The 18,942-nt window shown below is 34.8% G+C and overlaps 1 protein-coding gene across 1 annotated transcript; it reads right to left on the bottom strand.

Annotated features, from left to right (window-relative positions):
* Positions 1-11,900: 11,900 nt before the first annotated feature.
* On the bottom strand, positions 11,901-12,991 carry LOC112517265 (LOB domain-containing protein 37-like). Its single transcript, XM_025124641.1, has 2 exons — positions 12,718-12,991; positions 11,901-12,556 (listed from the first exon to the last, which is right to left on the bottom strand). Exons 1-2 carry the CDS (start codon positions 12,899-12,901, stop codon positions 12,132-12,134), a joined length of 609 nt encoding a protein of 202 aa, XP_024980409.1. The 5' UTR covers positions 12,902-12,991; the 3' UTR covers positions 11,901-12,131.
* Positions 12,992-18,942: the final 5,951 nt, after the last annotated feature.

The following is an 18,942-nucleotide window of genomic DNA, read 5'->3' as shown; positions in this document are numbered from 1 at the left end:
AAATCTCTATACATCTTATTGGTGCCTGGATGAATAGAGTATCGAGACTTATGGCTTTCATTTAATATAGTGTTTCGGATATCTCCAATGGTACCCAAATTCGCCCTTGAAAGCACATTAGTCCTTCATCATTCTGTTCCAAGGTTGAAATCTTCTTACCCAACTTTTCTGTTTTAACATATTCTTCTTTCATAGCATCCTGTTGACATCTCTGAATTTCCTTACGAATGTCAGGGATCAAATTCATTCTCATTGCCATAGTTTTAATGGTTCCACTCTTTTCTTTCCTGTTTAAAGCGTCAGCCACCACGTTAGCTTTCCCCGGGTGGTAGTGGATTTCACAATTATAGTCATTAACCAGTTCAATCCACCGACGTTGTCGCATATTTAATTTTTTCTGGCTAAACAAATGTTGCAAACTTTTATGATCAGTATAAATCTGACACTTTGTTCACAGAAGATAATGTCTCCAAATTTTTAGAGCGAACACCACTGCAGCTAATTTCATGTCATGGGTTGGATACTGTTTCTCATGATCTTTTAACTGTCTTGATGCATAAGAAATCACTTTTCCTCTCTGCATCAGAACACATCCAAACCCTAACTTTGAAGTATCGCTAAAAACCACAAATCTTCAGATCCATCTGGTAAAGTCAATACAGGTGCACTGCAAAGATGATCCTTTAATAATTGGAAAACTTCTTGCTGTTCTTTTTCCCACTGAAACTTAATATTTTTTTGAGTTAATTTGGTCAATGGCACGACTATTTTAGAAAAGTCCTGAATGAACTTACGTAGTAGCCTGCCAGTCCCAAAAAGCTTCGGACTTCAGAAGGAGTCTTTGGAGCTTCCCATTTTTCAATTGCTTCTATTTTTGTTGGATCTACTTTTACCCCTGCTTCTGAGATAATGTGACCCAAGAATTGGACTTCCCTTAATCAGAACTCACACTTGGACAACTTGGCATACAACTTCTCTCTTTTTAACAATTCCAGTATTAGGCGAAGATGTTCCGCATGTTCTTCTTTGGTTTTAGAGTATATAAGAATATCATCGATAAATACAATAACAAATTTATCAAGATATTCCTTACATACCCTATTCATCAAATCCATAAAAGCTGCAGGCGCATTAGTTAAGCCGAATGGCATAACTAGAAATTCATGATGCCCGTACATGGTTCGAAAAGCTGTTGTAGCAATTTCTTCCTCCCTGACTTTAAGCTGATGATACCCCGACCTTAAATCGATTTTGGAGAAATAACTTGCTCCTACCAGTTGATCAAACAAGTCATCAATCCTTGGCAGAGGATACTTGTTCTTGATGCTCAATTTATTCAATTCTCGATAGTCTATACACATTCGCATAGATCCATCTTTCTTCTTGACAAATAAGACTGGAGCACCCCAAGGTGAAGTGTTGGGTTCAATGAATCCTTTATCAGTCAGATTCTTCAACTGAGCAACCAACTCTTTCAATTCCGAATGAGCTAATCTATACGGTGCATTGGCCACTGGTGCTGCCCCAGGTATGAGATCAATCCAGAATTCAATGACTCGATCTGGCGGCAACCCAGACAAATCCTCTGGAAAGACTTCCGGGTATTCATTAACGATTGGAATCAATTCCTGCTTCCCTTTTTCCTTCTTCGCATCAATAACATATGCTAAACACCCCTGACATCCCTTTCGAATACACTTTCGGGCTTTTAACACCGATAGAAGACTAGTATGATGATTCTGACGATCACCATAAATAATAACTGTTCCTTGATCTGGTAGTGTAATTCTGATCATCTTCTTATTACAAACAATACTGGCTTGATGCTCTGCTAACCAGTCCATACCCACCACTACATCAAACTCTTTCATTGGCATAGGAAACAGTCGAATTGGTAACGCACACCCCTCAATAACAATAATACAGTTATTGAATACTCTAGTAACAGATTCTTGACTATTAGCAATGTCAACTACTAATTTGTCATCAAGTAACACAAAATTCAAACATGCAGATTGAGCAAATGATGGTGATACAAATGAAAATTTTGCATCAGAATCAAACAACACCTTGGCACGTATAGAATTCAGAAGAAAGGTACCTGTTACTACATATGGGGTTGCTTCTGCCTCGTTCTTTGTCATTTGGAACAATCTACCCCTGGCTCCACTCTGGCCTCCCCTCGGTGCACTAGGCCTTCCACGACTACTAGGGGCATTTCCTCCCATTGTCAAATGAGGAGCTCTCATTTGTGGAAAATTTGGTCGAATGTGGTTAAGTGAATTGCACTGAAAACATCTTTTGGGTGTAGTGCAGTCCCTTGACAAATGTACTGTCTCCCCACAACGATAACACCTCTTCGGTTCAGATGGACAATTTTTCTGATGCACTTGTTGACATTGCGGGCAGGTTCTAACAGGTAGCAGCTGTGGAGCATGGTTATCTGTTTTAGTAAATTTAGGTCTTCGAAAACTGACTGAAGACCCCTCCTACTTTCTTTTCTCAATAAATTTCTTTTCACCTTGCCGATTCTTATTTCTTTCAGTAACTTCAACAGCATTGACGACTAAAGAGAAAGTTTCAGGGTCCATAGCAATCACGAACTCCCGAATAGAAGGTTTCAGACCCCAAATATACCTTTCTACCTTTCGGGATTCTAAAAATACATAATGTTCAGCAAAACGGGAAAACTCGATAAATTTCTCGGTATAATCCCACACAGATCTATTCCCTTGTTCTAGTTTCAGAAAATCCTCCTCCATCTGTCTTACTGATGTCGTAGGACAAAATTGTGTTTTGAATTTATTCACAAATTCTTCCCAAGACATTGTCTGTAGTATATTCGGCTGTGCTAAGGACTCCACATCCCACCAATATAAGGCATTAGATTTAAGCATAGACACTGCAAATCTAACCTTATTTTCTTCAGAACATCTACTGGTGTTGAATACCGATTCAATCTCTTTTATGCAGCACATTGCTTTTACTGGATCTCTTTCTCCTGAAAAAGTTGGAGGTTTACATGTCAGAAACATCTTTATATCCCCTCCCTGAGTATTGCTGCCTGCTGAAGGAGCTGGAGGATTAATTCCAACTCGCTCGGTTTCTACTCTAGCTGGCAGTCCCATAATGGATATCAGAGTTTCCCTCAGTTTTCCCATTTCTTCTGCCAAGTCGTTCCTAGTTATAAACTCTGATTGTTGCCTCTGTTCTTGTTGAGCATTCCCAGAAATAGATTCCACTTGATCAGGGCGAATCTCGGCCTGACTCCTCTCAAGAATCTGACTTCTTCCTCGACCTCTACCCCTACCCCTTCCACGTCCTCTACTCCTTGAAATATAGGTTGGTGGATTAACGGGAGATTCCTCCCTTTCTTCAGATGCAGGGCGGGTAGTTCTCTTTGATCTTCGTGATCGACTAGACATCTTTAGATAATTTAGTATTAAATATCACGTATTCATATTCTCAAATATAATATGGTATTCGAGTATAGGTATGTACCTGTAAATTCATAATTACATTGGTCATTTGTAATTCGAATTCACCTTACATACTGCCCTCTTTAACCGATTATATTTTATTCCCAGTGATACTAATAATGTCCGGGACTCTTAGTATGCAAATGACAGTTTAAGTCTAGGCATCATACTTTGAACACCTAAATCTCTTAAACTAAGGCTCTGATACCACTTCTGTAACACCCCCAAACACCACATTTGCATATAACACATATTTCATTACATGGAAATATAGTTTACATGACAAGGTCCCACTAGTACAAGGATTCTTATATGTACAAAATCTACATATGAAAAATTCCAAAACAAATCATGTACTAACACATGTAATACAACATGTGTCTTCAAAATAAGCCATCAAAAGCAGATCTTCAAAAGCAGATAATAGGTTAGGAAAATAATCACATTTTCCCTTTCCCTTTATTATCCCTAAACCCCGCCATTCCTGCATTTCATATTTTAAAACAGAAAATGAGGGTTAGACCAGAAGGGTCTAGTGAGTGAATTCCTCCTTTGCAAATGCAGGGTAATAAATACCAACATATAATAAAGTAACTTTGCCCAGAAATATTTATGATACCTTCACATAATGCAGTTCTTAATGACATGTATAAAAGGATAAACTCCATAACCTCAATTCTTATTAATAAAATACATCTGCTTAAAGATCTAACGTTTCCAATATGAAACAAACATTGTAACCAAAGCTTCTCTGAATCATCAGTCCATTCTTTGTAAATATTTAACGGAAAGATTTAAGGCAATACTTGCCCTTTTATGACAAACCATTTTCCCATTTTCAATAACATCTAAATTATTGTTTCTAATAGGAATAGTATCTCTAATTCATCAGGTCACAAAGAAATGATGATTCAAAGTTATTAAAATCCAATTAGTTACAATAATAAGAGTTATAATATTATCCACATATGACAATGTCTCCCTTATTCCAAGTACACATCTCCTTGATATGTCACTCTTATTCCTTCATCAAGACAGGGCTACTTATCAGAACAGACAAAAGTCACCACGTCTGAAAATACTCATTCCTAGTTCCAAGCCAGAACAGACAAAAGTCACCACGTCTTGGGGAAACTTACCACTTAAAACAAGTTTCATATCAAAACAGATTTACGTCACCACGCTTGGTAGAAACAGTTTTCAAAATCCAATTCCATACCAAAACAGACTTACATCACCACGTTTGGTAGGAATGTTTCCCAAAATATAGTTTCATACCAAACAGACTTACGTCACCATGCTTGGTAGAAACATTAACAGACTTACGTCTCCACGCTTGGTAGGAACATATCTTTTTATAAAATACCTCTTTTATAAACCCATAATTAAACCCAATAATGGACATTTTTAAATTATATAAAATGTCTAAAATAATTAATATTTGAAAATTAACAAATATAAGCTATCCGGACATACAATCCGGACAACACTTGTCCCTTCTGTCTGATTTACTAATCCGGACACACCTTGGTCGATTAAGACTAAATCGCATGACTCATGTTCGGTTTTAAGGCAATCCGGACAACACATGATCGATTTAAAACTAAACCGCTCAATACGTGATCGGTTTATAACTAATCCACACGACCCTTAAACGATTTAAGACTAAACCGCACAATGCTTGATTGTATTCATACTTCTCCGTACAAAACCTTTGTCCGGTTTACATAAATCAAATTCTCACTAACACCCTAAATCGCACAACATTTAAACGATTTATAATTAAATCGAACAACTCCTACCCAGTTTTAAGAGTAATCCGGACAAACCTTGACCGGTTTATACCTAGTTCGATCAACCCTTGTCCGATTAAACCCAAACCGCACAAACTAGTTTTTAAGAATAATATGCAGTTCTTATAGAAAAAATCAAAGCTTTTAAAAGTGTATTTTTAGAAACCACTCACCTTAAGACAAACTCATATTTTGAAGAAGATGATTGAATGGCCAAAAGATCACTGGACAACTTCTCTCTATATCTCCCAAAACTTTCCAAGTGAGGCAAGAAAACTTGCCTCATAACCCAACCCTTATATTTATACTTTCCTTACATGGAAAGTCGGCTACCCTCTCATCCCCACATGCATGCACAATTTTACCCATGCATACATAATTTCATGCACACACATGAACATACCTATTATATATATATATATATATATATATACACACACATAACACACACACATATATATACATATATATATTTATCATATTATGCATATATCCCTATGCATAAAATACACATACTCACATATTAAATTCATGTAAGGATGAATCCATATAAACAATTAATTCATATAATAAATACATTGAGTAATAACTAGGACCCGGTTATCACAAATTCCATCCATTTTCGATGGTAACTCCAACTTATAGGCTTGGAGTCCAACTCGGCTCACTATAATGAATGGTCCAAGGAAGCGGGGACTAAGATTTTCACGTTTCTCGAAACAGTTAACTCCCTTCCATGGTGATACCTTCAACATTACTCGGTCTCCCACTTGGAAGTCGGTCAATCTTCTCTCTTTGTCGGCATAATTCTTCTGTCAATGTTGAGCCGCCTTCAGATGTTCTCGAATACCTTTCACCTTATCCATCGTTTTTTGGACAATTTTAGGCCATGTAAACTATTTTTCCTCCCTCCTCTAGCCACACAGGAGTTCTACACTTTCAGCCATACAAGGCCTCGAATGGGGCCATCCCGATGCTAAAGTGGTAACTACTGTTCTAAGCGAAACTCCGCTAACGGCAGGTGAGAGTCCCAGTTACCACCAAAATCAATGACACACGATCTCAACATGTCTTCTAGGGGAGGCCAACACAATCCTTGGCAAATTTGGGTCATGCTCGCCATCAACTCAATCTGGGGTTAACTTATTGGATAACTAAATTAGAGGAGGCCAACACAACCCTTGGTACATGTTCGATCCTACCTCCCAACAATGGCGGCACCGAAAGGGGTAGAGCATTGTTGGATCCTCCACCTTGGTCTACACCTGTCACACTACCTTCTATGATGTCCTCTCAAACCGTTTGATGACTCCTAGTGTTCACCATGTGAAATTTATACATACATGACACAGAACATATGAGTTAACTTATTATAAGATTAACATTTATAATGTACCATGACACGTATCCATCATTACAACAAGTAATCTAAGTAGGCACACGTAACAATAAATTCATAATAACATTTTCGAAAATGAAATTGTGACGTATTACACATGATAATTCATAATACCATCACTACAAATCCCAACAGGTGTATTTTTATCAAGTCCTAGAGATATCCCTTCCTAAAATCTTACCCAACTCTTGCCAATCGACATTAAATTGGTCAGTTTAAGTCTCGATATTCAATAATCATACATATTTCTCTTAAACTATAGCTTTAATACCAACTTGTAACACCCTAAAAAGTAAACATAATACCAACTTAGAAAACTATGAATTTTCATAGAGTAAACTGTGGCCTAAACCCTCGTAAGGAAAGTTAGCTAATTAAGCACAACAATAAGTAATGAAATATAAATAACAACTTAATAATCTAATCCTAAAGTAAACTAGATTACAGTCAGGTATTACTATATCTCTAAAAATCCAACTTCAAAACCCAAGTGTTTCCCAAAAGTCTCTATTCTTGATGCTTTTAAGTAGCACCATCCAAGCTCCTCATGCGGTCCTAGATCCGCCACAAGTGGGACCTGGAATTCATATTCACAAGAAAAGTGTTAGGCTTCGCCTAGTATGCTCACACAAATTTAACTTGAAATATTAATATGGAAAGTAAATCAAAAGATGTTACCCAAAACCGCAAAAGTGGTGCAACTCATGCATTATAATAAGTTGTCTCAACCTGGACAATATACACACGAAACATCTTCCGAATGGCGGGAGACCTGTTTCCATCAAAGTGGCGGAAACACGAAAGTATTGTCACATAATGATGTTATTGGGTTACACCTTAAATTCATGGTTTTAGTGCACTCCCATTCATTTTGTCAACTCAAATCCTCATATATATTTAGTGTTTACTTCAAAGAGTTTCACCTCAAGGACTCTTGAACCTTAGTGCCCACCAATTTCTGTAGTCAAGTTTCACCTCAAGAATCTAATTTAACCTTTAGTGTCTACTTACTAGTAATTCATAAACGAGTCAATATAACACAATTGACTTAGTAACTCACCTAATCCTCATGTATAAGGATTCATATACATTTTCACCAAGTTTGAACCTTTATAAACATGTATCTCACATAAGCATTCTAACATTTGCACATGATCCATTTGCCACCGCATAACCCCTCCTTTATACCAATATATCATATGGGGTGGTAATACCCAAGATAAGACTCATAAACATTATTTTAGCAACAACGTAGTATGAAACCTCCAATGAAATCTTTAGTGCATATATTGATCAATAATATCAACCAGCTCTAAGTTTACATTTTAGGTTAAACATTAGCCATAGTCAAATAAAGTTAGGTTAAACCAAATAATCGTTATCAAGTGTCACATAGATGGAAAATAACAAGTTTAGACATAATCAAAGTTTGTAAACGAAATATGAACTCACTTGCTAGGTTTTTAAAGAAACCCTAGGAAAACCAAGCAAAATATCAAAAGGTGAGGATGAAAACCAAAGGCTTGACTCATTCACAAGTAACCTCAGCTACTGTTTCCCAAACCATCGATCTCCTTTTGCCTGGCAACCTTCGAGTGCGACTTTCCCCACGGCTTAGGCGGCCCGGGAAGTCGCTCGAGCCAACTAAATGGCCTGATTTGACCAGTATTGATTTCTAATTAGCCTAACTAGCCCGACATCCAATAACCGTACTTGAACCTTAAAATTTAACTTTAAACATCAAATTAAATGGAAAAATCAAAAGTTCCAAAATACCAAAACCTTATTGTTAGGTTTATATTTTGTTTGTAATAAAGTAGAGAGATCAAAAATATAAATATCTTCAAGGTATTTATAGCTCCCTAGTCTCTAGAGTAGGTCAATTCTTTATTGTATTATCAGCTTATTATTGAGAAGCGCCACCAAAGGCAAAACCAGTAGTTTGTATTCTATATTTTGAATCTATAGAAGCCGATTGATTTGTTATTTCCATTGTGTTAATGTTACATTATTGTTTCTTGTAATCATCTGGGTAAACAACAATTGATATCAGAGCAGAAGATCAACATTGGAAGAAGACTCGACCTCATTTCTTGGAAAACCACATCTGTGAGTTCTTGTTCATTGTTTTATTGGCTTTCATCCAGTTACGGGTTATATCTCGAGAATTAAAGTTGTAAGGCTTTGATTTTCGAGCCTATATATCCTTAACTGAAAGATTCTGGACTATATTTGTGAAATTTTGAAATCTGCCAAAAACCTTAAGAACTGCCAAGTCATTGCATCCTTATTATACATTGTCATTGCATAGTTGTGTGCGACAACTAGGTTTTATTGCATCACTTTGATGCGACAACTTCTTGTTATCGCATAAGGTTGACCCGAAAACCTAGACTTATCACATGAGCTTGACCCGATAAAACTCATTCATCGCATCAGTTTGATCCGGCATAAACACTTTATCGCATCCTTTATATGCGATAAGTTATTGTTCATACCCCGTTTCATGCGACATGTTTGGATCCGACAAGTTTGGGTGCGACAAATTTGACCCAAAAATTTTGTGTGCGATAAGGTGGATGAGACAAGTTTAAGGTACGAGAAGGAGTAGGGTGCGACAAGTATTAGGGTGTGACAAGTTCCACAAGTGGGATGCGATAAACAGTTGGGTGCGACAAAAATTACCAATTTGTGTTTTTTGAGTTATTTTTTTTAGTATTTCTTTCGGTTGATCTACGATCAATTGATTATTAAGAACAATGTCATCTCGAGAGGCAATGGCTATTGGTTCGGACACAAAACCTCTTATCCTGTTAAGAGGGGATTATCCTCTATGGAAGGACAGATTTCTTGATTTTATCGACAAACAGAGACTTAGTCCTTTAATGAGAGAATCCTTGAGAGATGAACCAACCGTCTTCATGGACATCATACTAGCTACTCCTAATTCCAATATGCCAATCCTTGTACAACAACAAGTGCCGAGAGAGTATGCTTCCATGACAGATATGGAAAGGGCACGAGTTGATGTTGATAGGATGATAAGGTTCTACATTATGCAAGGTCTATCAAACGATATCTATACTAGTATAGGTAGTCACAAACAAAGTGGGAAAACCATGTGGGACCAGATAAAGAAGCAGATGATAGGAGCGTTATCGGTGCTTAAATCAAAGTGGCTAATTGTCTCAAAAGCTACGAGAACTTCAAGCAAAGAGAAGGTGAGATCCTTGAGTCTGTCTACGAGAGGTTTTGCAATCTATTGAATGAGCTTAGAAAGAAAGGGATACATAAGGCTCTAATAGAATACAAGTTGGTGACGGGAGCGTTAATAAAAGGCTTACCAGAGCTCAAGTTTCAGAAAGAACACTTGTGTGCTGCTTGCGAGATGGGGAAGATGAAGATAGCTTCTCACAAGTCCGTTGCAAAGCACCAAACTTCAAGACCGTTGCAGGGAGAGTCAAAAAAAGATCAACATGAGGAAGATCGATGATAGCTTGGCAGGGGCCAACGACAGTGATGGAGTTATTAAGAATCAATGACGGTGGGGAGACGACGGGTGCCGAGAGAAAGTGATGTCATCGGGTGAGAGGGGTTTGAATAGCGCAAAGTTTGAAAACAGTAAAATTAACATTTCAAATCGGGTTATAAGTAGTTTTTTTGTTTAAAAGGTGACCAATTTCCAAAAGTTCAATGGTTTATTTGTTTAAAAAATGTTCAGAAACTTGATCATTCAAAAAAAAGTCTAAACACTTGATCATTTAAAACAAGATAGTTTGTTGAGTTTTTCTTTTCTAAACTTTTTTTATTTAAAAGGGAAAATTGCACCAAAATGGAACCAACTTTCACCTGATTTCTATTTTGGGGAACCAACTTTCAAAATAGTTATTTTGGGGAACCAACTTGCATCTGATTCCTATTTTAGGAAACCAACTTGCAAAATAATTATAGAAAAATAACTAAAATTCATTTCTTTTCAAAAATTAATGCAATAAAATYTATTTTTCATTTCAAATCTCGTTTTTTAAATTCAGATATCAAATTGAAGATTTTTCGAAAAAAATCCAAATTACCACTATAAAAATTGTTTTTTACTAATGCAATAAAAAAATCAATTTAATAGAAAAAAATTAATTGATGCAATAAAAAATAAATATTAAATATCACATTCAAGATTTTTATATCTAACCAATCTGTGTCAATATTAAAGTTTAAATCAAATTTGACAAATCCAACCAAAAGTTTGATAGAGACCCTTAAATTATCTGTTACCTGTTCAACAGATCAATCAGACCCTTAAATAAACAAAAAGTTCGATAGAGACCCCTAAATGACGATTTTAAAAGTTGGTTCTCCAAAATATGAATCAAGTGAAAGTTGGTTCCATTTTGGTGTAATTTTCCCATTTTTCTATAATTATTTTGCAAGTTAGTTCCCCAAAATAGGAATTAGGTGCAAGTTGGTTCCCCAAAATGACGATTTTGAAAGTTGGTTCCCCAAAATAGGAATCAGGTCCAAGTTGGTTCCCCAAAATGACGATTTTGAAAGTTGGTTCCCCAAAATAGGAATCAGGTGAAAGTTGGTTCCCCAAAATGACGATTTTGAAAGTTAGTTCCCTAAAATAGGAATCATATAAAAGTTAATTTCATTTTAATACAATTTTCTCTATTTAAAACTCTTCAAATATGTAACAATTTTTTCACCCACCTACCTTATTCTTGTCGATACCTGGGTACCAGACTTAGGGCTGAAATAATAATTTGACCAAAAAAAGAGGACCCACAAATGCAAGTTGATCATATGCAGCAACACACAACAGTTGGAAGGCACAAGGAAATTGGAGCCCACATGTTTGGTCAAATTGACTCACCTTCTTGTTTCTTTGCTGATGCTAACCATCACCTGCTTGGACCCACCTCCACCACCATTGGATGAATGGATAATGCAACTTCTGGGCCCCACCACCATATTCTCCACACACAAACCTACCTTCTTGGGCATGCCCCCTGGCAGGATGCAATAGCCAATTAAAATCCATCTTCTTCCTTTTCCAACATCTACAATTTTACCCCCAAATTTCATACTACTAATTCCTTCCATCTACATTATATTTCATATCTTATCAAATTAAAATAACAAAAATTGAAAATCTTAACGAGTAAAAATGATAAGAATAATCAAAAGTCTTGCCCAATAAATGAAAAATAATAACTCTTACCAAATAAACACTGAACGAAAAAACTGTTGGTAAAGAGCTCAAAACTTACATAATATATATAACCAAAATAATATTTTAATTGATTTTGTCATATTTTGTTTTCTAGTTATTTTTTCGACATCTCGATCTCATTTCTTTGTGGATCAGGAAACACCAAAAAGGATCAAATTCATCAGAGGGAATAATTAGCCTTTGAAACTGATAACCACTAGCTATGTCTCATCTCTTTCAATCTAATTTTCTCATAAAAACAGTCTCAGAAGCTTTGTTTCGCTGCAAGCAGAACCTAATCCACTCTCCAGCGTCGTCGTCTCTGATGCATCCGACGGCGACACTGCTCGCCGCTTCTCCGTCGTCCTCCGATCACTATGTCGTCCACTTCTCATCTCATCGTCCAATCCGGATGAACTAAGTCCAAGGTTCAGATCCTGTGGCCTCAGTTTCGACACGTCGAAGTTAGAGTTGATAGCTTCTGATGTATCGTCGTTTTCCGGTGTAGATCCGACGGAAAATAGCTCCGGCATCGCACGGACGCTTCCGCCTCTGAGCACCGTCTCGACAGCTGACTGGCACACGTGCCAGTTCCCAGTCCATAGCAGTCCGACTGCTCCGTTCACCGGATTCACCGTCCGACCACAGGCTTCGAACAATAGAGACTGAAATAAAGCTAAACAAAACAGATCGATCAACAAAACAAACACGATCAGTCTGACGTAAAATCAAATTAATTCCTAGCTCCGAAATATAAAAGCATTATTCACCATTATATTTCGAAACGGATTGATTACACGATGATCGGTGAAAACTGATAGCGACGTATATATTTACCAGGCCGTTGCGACTCAGGAACAGAGGCGAGAAAGGACATAAGACCAGCACGGCCGAAGAACTTAGCGACGAAGACGGTGGCGTTAGCTTGAGCTTGAGGAGTACAGATCCCATGGAGACTATGTCTAAGAATGCAATTATCATTGCAACCTTTTCGGAGAACTCGGCAGCCATTACAACTCATGGTAGATCAATTTTGATCTCTCCTGCTCATATAACAACTTTATATTCTTCTTTTGAGAAGGATTACTGATGAAAAGTGGGGAAGAAGAACAAGTAGAAGATATGGGGGAGAGGGAAAGGGAGATTTATAGAGAGAGAGAGAGACTGGAAGTTTGGGAATTATTGGGTCGTTTGTTGGTGGATCAAAATTGATATAAATAAATCAATCAAATCTAATATTTTATATCCGCTGGATTTACACTATTTCATATAGTAATACATAAAAAAAAGAGGTAAGTTTTTATGTAATCATTTATATTTATACAATCAATACGATTTAATCTTAATCGTCTATTTAATTTGATATATAAGTGATTTTATAAAAGTTTTGATTGTTTCATAATATAAAGTATTGATCATAATTAATGAACTCTAGTCATCTTTCATAAATATTCAAATTATAATAAATAAACTTTCATCATTTCTATAAATATTTCAATTGATTGGTTGTACTGGTTGTACAAGTGGACATGATTCTATATATATATATATATATATATATGTGTGTGTGTGTGTGTGTGTGTTAGAATCCTCTAATCTTTCTAAGAGCTTTTTTAAACAGTAAATCGAGGGTTCTATATATTCTTACATTCTACCGATCTAGAGATTTATTTGTCACTCTAGACAATTTGTACTATGTGACAATATGTATATGTCTAACCTCTGTTAGGGGCTGTTTTTACCCAAATGCTTACTCGGTAAGCACTTACCAGTAGGAATCAACATTATAATTTATTTTTATCGGATAAGATTGTAATACATCAAAACGGTATTCTATGCAATAATTTACCCGGTAAGCGCTTACCTGGGTAAAAGTCATCACCATCACTTATCGGGTAAGATTCTTCATCTTTATTATCGCTCTTACCAAGTAAGATTCTTGGCCCTTGTCATGTTCATCTGATGAAAAAAATTGTTCGATAAACACTTATCGGATAAGCGTTTAGTAAACGGCCCCTTAGAGAAGATATTAGAATCTTCTTTTGTTGCTCAAGGCCTCTTTTGAAGAGTAAATGGAAGGATTCATATATTATCATAATAACATCATTTTTAAACAATAAAGAATATAAATTGATATTTAAACAAATAAACATTTATGTTGTTTTTATATTAAAAGATTAATAATATGTATTTATAAATTATAAACATTTTTGTTAACCTTAACAATATAATCATATAATTGTTTTGGGTAGCAAAATAGTTGGTGAGGTTGGGTTGGGTTGAGTTGGGTTTGAAAGTAACCATGGTTAAGTTGAGTGGGTGGTGGTGGTGGTGTTCCAATTTCCAAAGGTGTTGGGCAGGAGCGGCCCCGTGTCTCCGCGAGCATGGGTGGATGAGGGGTTTCGATTCCGTGTGACTGTTTTTGGATGCTTCGCCGCCCCCTTGTTTTTGGACATCGTATTCTACGTCCCTTTACTTCAACTTTCGGATAATTTCATTTAGATCCCTCAACTATTGTCTATTATAATATTTAACCTTGCTGTTTTTCAGAAATTACTGTACAGTCCTCCATAAATGGCGACGATGACACCGTATTTGCTTCTTTTAGTTCTTTATGGCAATAATCCTGAGTTTTTTCTTTTTTCAATTTCTTCATCTTAAATTTTAATCTATTTAATTATTCTTCCTAAATTTTGCCGTAACTGGTTATATCTTGATTTAATTTTTTCTTATTTCTAAACTTTAAAGGATTGTTTGTTAACTCTTAATAGTTCCATTAAAAGGCAACATTTGAATTGTTAAGAGGTGAATCTTGTTTGGCAAAAAAAAATCTGCCTCTTAATGGTTTTAAAACCCTTTGAGTGATTTTGTATCCTGGATACTCCTTAACCATTAAGAGCCTTAATTTCATTATATATAATTATATTTTATTTTGCATTATATCATAAGAGTCTCTTAATCATTCTGTACCAAACCATTAAGCAATTGTCAAACATCCCCTAAGTGAAGTTTGAAGGTTTGAAGACTCTAGATTTTGAATTCTTATTATGCTCATTAATGGCTAATCATATGAATCAGTCGTTCGGTAACCGTTTAATTTACGATTTAGTAAAGGTTTTTTATTCTCATTTTTGTCAAGATTGCAGATATTGAAGTTTGCTTGTGTTCATGAAACCATGAGTTTTTTTTTTTTCATTAACGAAACCATGAATCATGGAAGCATTCGTACAAACCATGAATTCATTTGTTTTTTTTTTTTTATTAACCTGGATATCCAACCCGCTATGCGAGCCGACTAATCACAAAGCGACCACCTGCTTTGCAGATAGCCCGAAGTCATCGCATTTGAACCTCTGTGGACACAAAGAGATTTTTATCTCTCCTTTGATTGAAATCATTTGTTTTTTCGTTCATAAAAAAATAAAATGATTGACCCTTGGACATCATGTAGAGATATGTTATTTTCTAGACAAGATTCCAGCTTTTCAACCTTCTTCGCTTGCCATGACTCACTATTTCACTTTCATTCTATTTATTTATTACACAATCATTTATTTTATCTATTTGATTTTAACTTCATCTCGTTATATTCTTATACAATACGAAATAATCAATAATTGGATGTATCGATCGACGATAAACAAAAACAAACGTAACTGATACACATAATGTCGAATCTTATCGATTACATATTCATCTGACTTTTGTTAATTATAAGTATTAAACGTTATTATGTTTTTGTCTGATTATAACTTTTCCGGTTACGTAATTGTTTTTACTTTGGATTAACTCAAGCAAACGTTAAATTTCTTGTTTTATATAAAAGACACGTTTGGATAATCATTAATTGGGTTTTCCAAGAAGATGGTCACAGCTGATTCATGTAAAATTTATAACTAAAAACGCCGGATTTGTTTTACATGTGTGTAGTTTGTAAAATTAAGTGACGGTCGAGGCAAGAAAGATTCATTACGTGGCAGATCGATCTACTTTTTATTTAATGGAAGTTTTAATATTTTATTTCATTAGAATTCAGTACTAAATTAGCTCTATGTGGTTATTATTATGGCCCAAAGAATCTTAAGGGGGTGTTTAAGATTGCTTATTTGAAACAATTTATGTTTTTTCACAAAAGTGTTTATCAACTTATTATAAGTTAGAATGATTTAACTTCTTCAAAAAAAAAAATTATAACCGGTTTGGCACCGATATAAGTTGTTTATCCAAATACTCAAAAGTGTTTATTACCGGTGCCACACCGGAATAAATCAATAAGTTGTTTTTATAAGCAATCCCGAACACCCCCTAAGTATACAAATTTCATATAATAAAACTTATTTATTTTGAAAAGTAATAATCCATACTACCTTATAAACAGATTTATCAAAAGTCTTAAAAACAATTTTTAAAAAACAACTAATAATGCATTAAGTACTACTACCAATGCACATTATTATTTTTTCTTTTCATGTTCCTAAGATACTTTTGACATTTTTCTCTCATATTTTCACTCTTTCATACCTCTATGTTTTCTCCCCCATCCCCTAAGGTGAGATTCAAAATAATATTCACCACGAGTTATTAAAAGTTCTCTCATTAATCTCCCATTCAATTGCTTAAGACTTTCGGTCTCGATCCCTTCTCTTGATTTTTTTGCTCTTGGTGTAAATCGAATAAATTTGTAGAGTCGTTTAAATATGTTGGATTTTAAATATATTGGATTTTAAACTATCGTACAATTTTTTTCATCGATAGACTGTAATTGGAACCATAACTCTTATTTATTTAAATTGTATTAATATGTAAAGACCAATTGTAACTTATATCATCATTAAATCTTTTCTAATAAAACCAATGAAACTTCAAAATCGTTAAAATTCACGGCTCCCACCGTATTACACGGATACACAACTAGTTTTGAATAAATATGGAGTATATGTTTAAAAAAGAAATTCCAATATTAAATATTGTGAATAAATGTATGTGGGGTTTAAATGTTTGTCTGTTCATTAATTTTAATTGGTATATTTCTCTGTCCCAAAGTTATGGGCTCTTGATATTCCATCACAAATAAATATATTTTCCAATCACGAATTAAATTAAATATAAAAAGGGAAACCATCATAACTTCAATAATTTTTGGCACCTCAATTTCCTTTTCCTTTCCATCACTTTTCACTCTCTCTCTCTCACACATCAAATAACAAAAACAAGAATGAGTTAAAAGGTGAGAAGCAAAGTATTGATGGGTTGGGTTGAATACATTTGAATAATTCAGTATAATTTTTTTGCGGTTTGAAAAATCTCAAATCAACCCAATCCAAACCGGACAGCTTGGTCGTGTTGATATTTTAATATATTAAATATTCTTTTAACCTTGAATATTTTGTTTTCTTTACTTGTAATTTCTTTCTCATTATCAACCATCTGGTACAATTTATACATACTTTTTAAATCTTAAGTATATCAATTCAATTAATATTCTCAATATACATATATATGTTTACAATTACTGGACATATATACGAAAGAGTTATATAAAGATGAAGAATAGATTGAATATATATATGGATGGTTGAATGACCGAACTACCCCCACCTTCACAAACATAGTTTGCAACCATGTCGTTATATCAAAACTCGTGTATTCTCGATTTATGACTGAGAGGTGTACCTATGGTTTCCACAAATTTTGGAATTCCTACTAGAGCACTACCCTGTATATAGATACACTCAATATATGGGTTCTTTCACATGTATTATGTAAATGTTACTTTATCTTATGTAAATGTTACAATTCTAAAAAAAAATGACATTTCTCATGGGAACCCAAGCCATATACACACATACACATACTTACAAACACACACACACACATATATATATACATATATATATATATATAGGTTCAAACGAGAACCCATATGATTTATGAGAACGTGAGAACAAACCAATAACCTCAAACATTTTAATTTAATAAATTAACTTATATTAAATATAAATAAATTAATAAGGGCAGTAATGTAATTAAGTAATTTTTATAATTTTTATTTTATTTTAATTAATTATAATTATCCTTTTTTTTTCTTATCACGTTCGTTTCCACTCTCTTCTCTTCCCTTGTGATAATTGTGTGATTGTGTAACCATAACCTATCGAAACCATGATCAATCGAGTGTAACCATAACCTATCGAAACCATAAGTAATCGTTGTGATAAATGTGTGATTGTCTAGCCCTAACCGATCGAAACCATGATAAAATTGAGTGCAAATGATGTTATAATATTGATATCACATGATTACCACACCCATATCACACTAAATCGTTTAGTGGATTTCGTCCGTAATCGTTGTGATAAATGTGTGATTGTCTAATCTTAACTTATCGAAACCATGAGTAATCGTTGTGATAAATGTGTGATTGTCTAATCCTAACCTATCGAAACCATTAGTAATCGTTGTGATAAATGTGTGATTGTCTAACCCTAACCGATCGAAACCATAATCAAATCGAGTGCGCTGTTATGATAGTGATATCACATGATTATCACACTCATATCACACCAAATCGGTAGTCGATTTCCTAAGTTAACCCTAGCCGAGAGGAATCCTTGTGATAATTATGTGATAATAACATGATTATCATACCCATATCACACCCAAATCGTGTTGAAATAAGTGATAACCATAATAACTCATTATGTTATCCAGATTATTGGGTTTAGAGTGATCGTGTTTTTAAGATTTTATCACTTTGAATTTCAATATTACCCTTTTGCCTCTCAATTTTTTTTGAATTGTTTTAATTTCATTTTCAATTTAAAAATCTTTTAATTTTTATCGTTATCACAATATAAGGTTAACAGTTTATTCTTGCGTTTTCCCAATTCACAGGAGTTCTCATTTGAACCCTTCCCTATATATATCGCGTTCAAATAAAAACCACCTAATTTGTACAAACCGTGAAAACCACATTCAACCAATCATAATTTTTCATTTTGTTCATTTTTTTGTAATTATGAGAGGTTGATTAACCATTTTTATTGTGGATGGTGTTAATCA

The sequence above is a fragment of the Cynara cardunculus genome, assembly GCF_001531365.2.
Source record: "Cynara cardunculus var. scolymus isolate 2C chromosome LG 8, CcrdV1, whole genome shotgun sequence".
Lineage (NCBI taxonomy): Eukaryota > Viridiplantae > Streptophyta > Magnoliopsida > Asterales > Asteraceae > Cynara > Cynara cardunculus.
This window is presented reverse-complemented; position numbering and strand designations above follow the sequence as displayed.

What these genes read in the sequence shown, in the direction of transcription:
- LOC112517265 (XM_025124641.1), bottom strand. Translation starts at nt 12,901, where the DNA reads ATGAGTTGTAATGGCTGCCGAGTTCTCCGAAAAGGTTGCAATGATAAT. An exon ending in TCCTGAGTCGCAACGGCCTG is followed by an intron (nt 12,557 to 12,717) that starts GTAAATATATAC and finishes TGTTTTGTTTAG; the next exon opens with CTTTATTTCAGTCTCTATTG.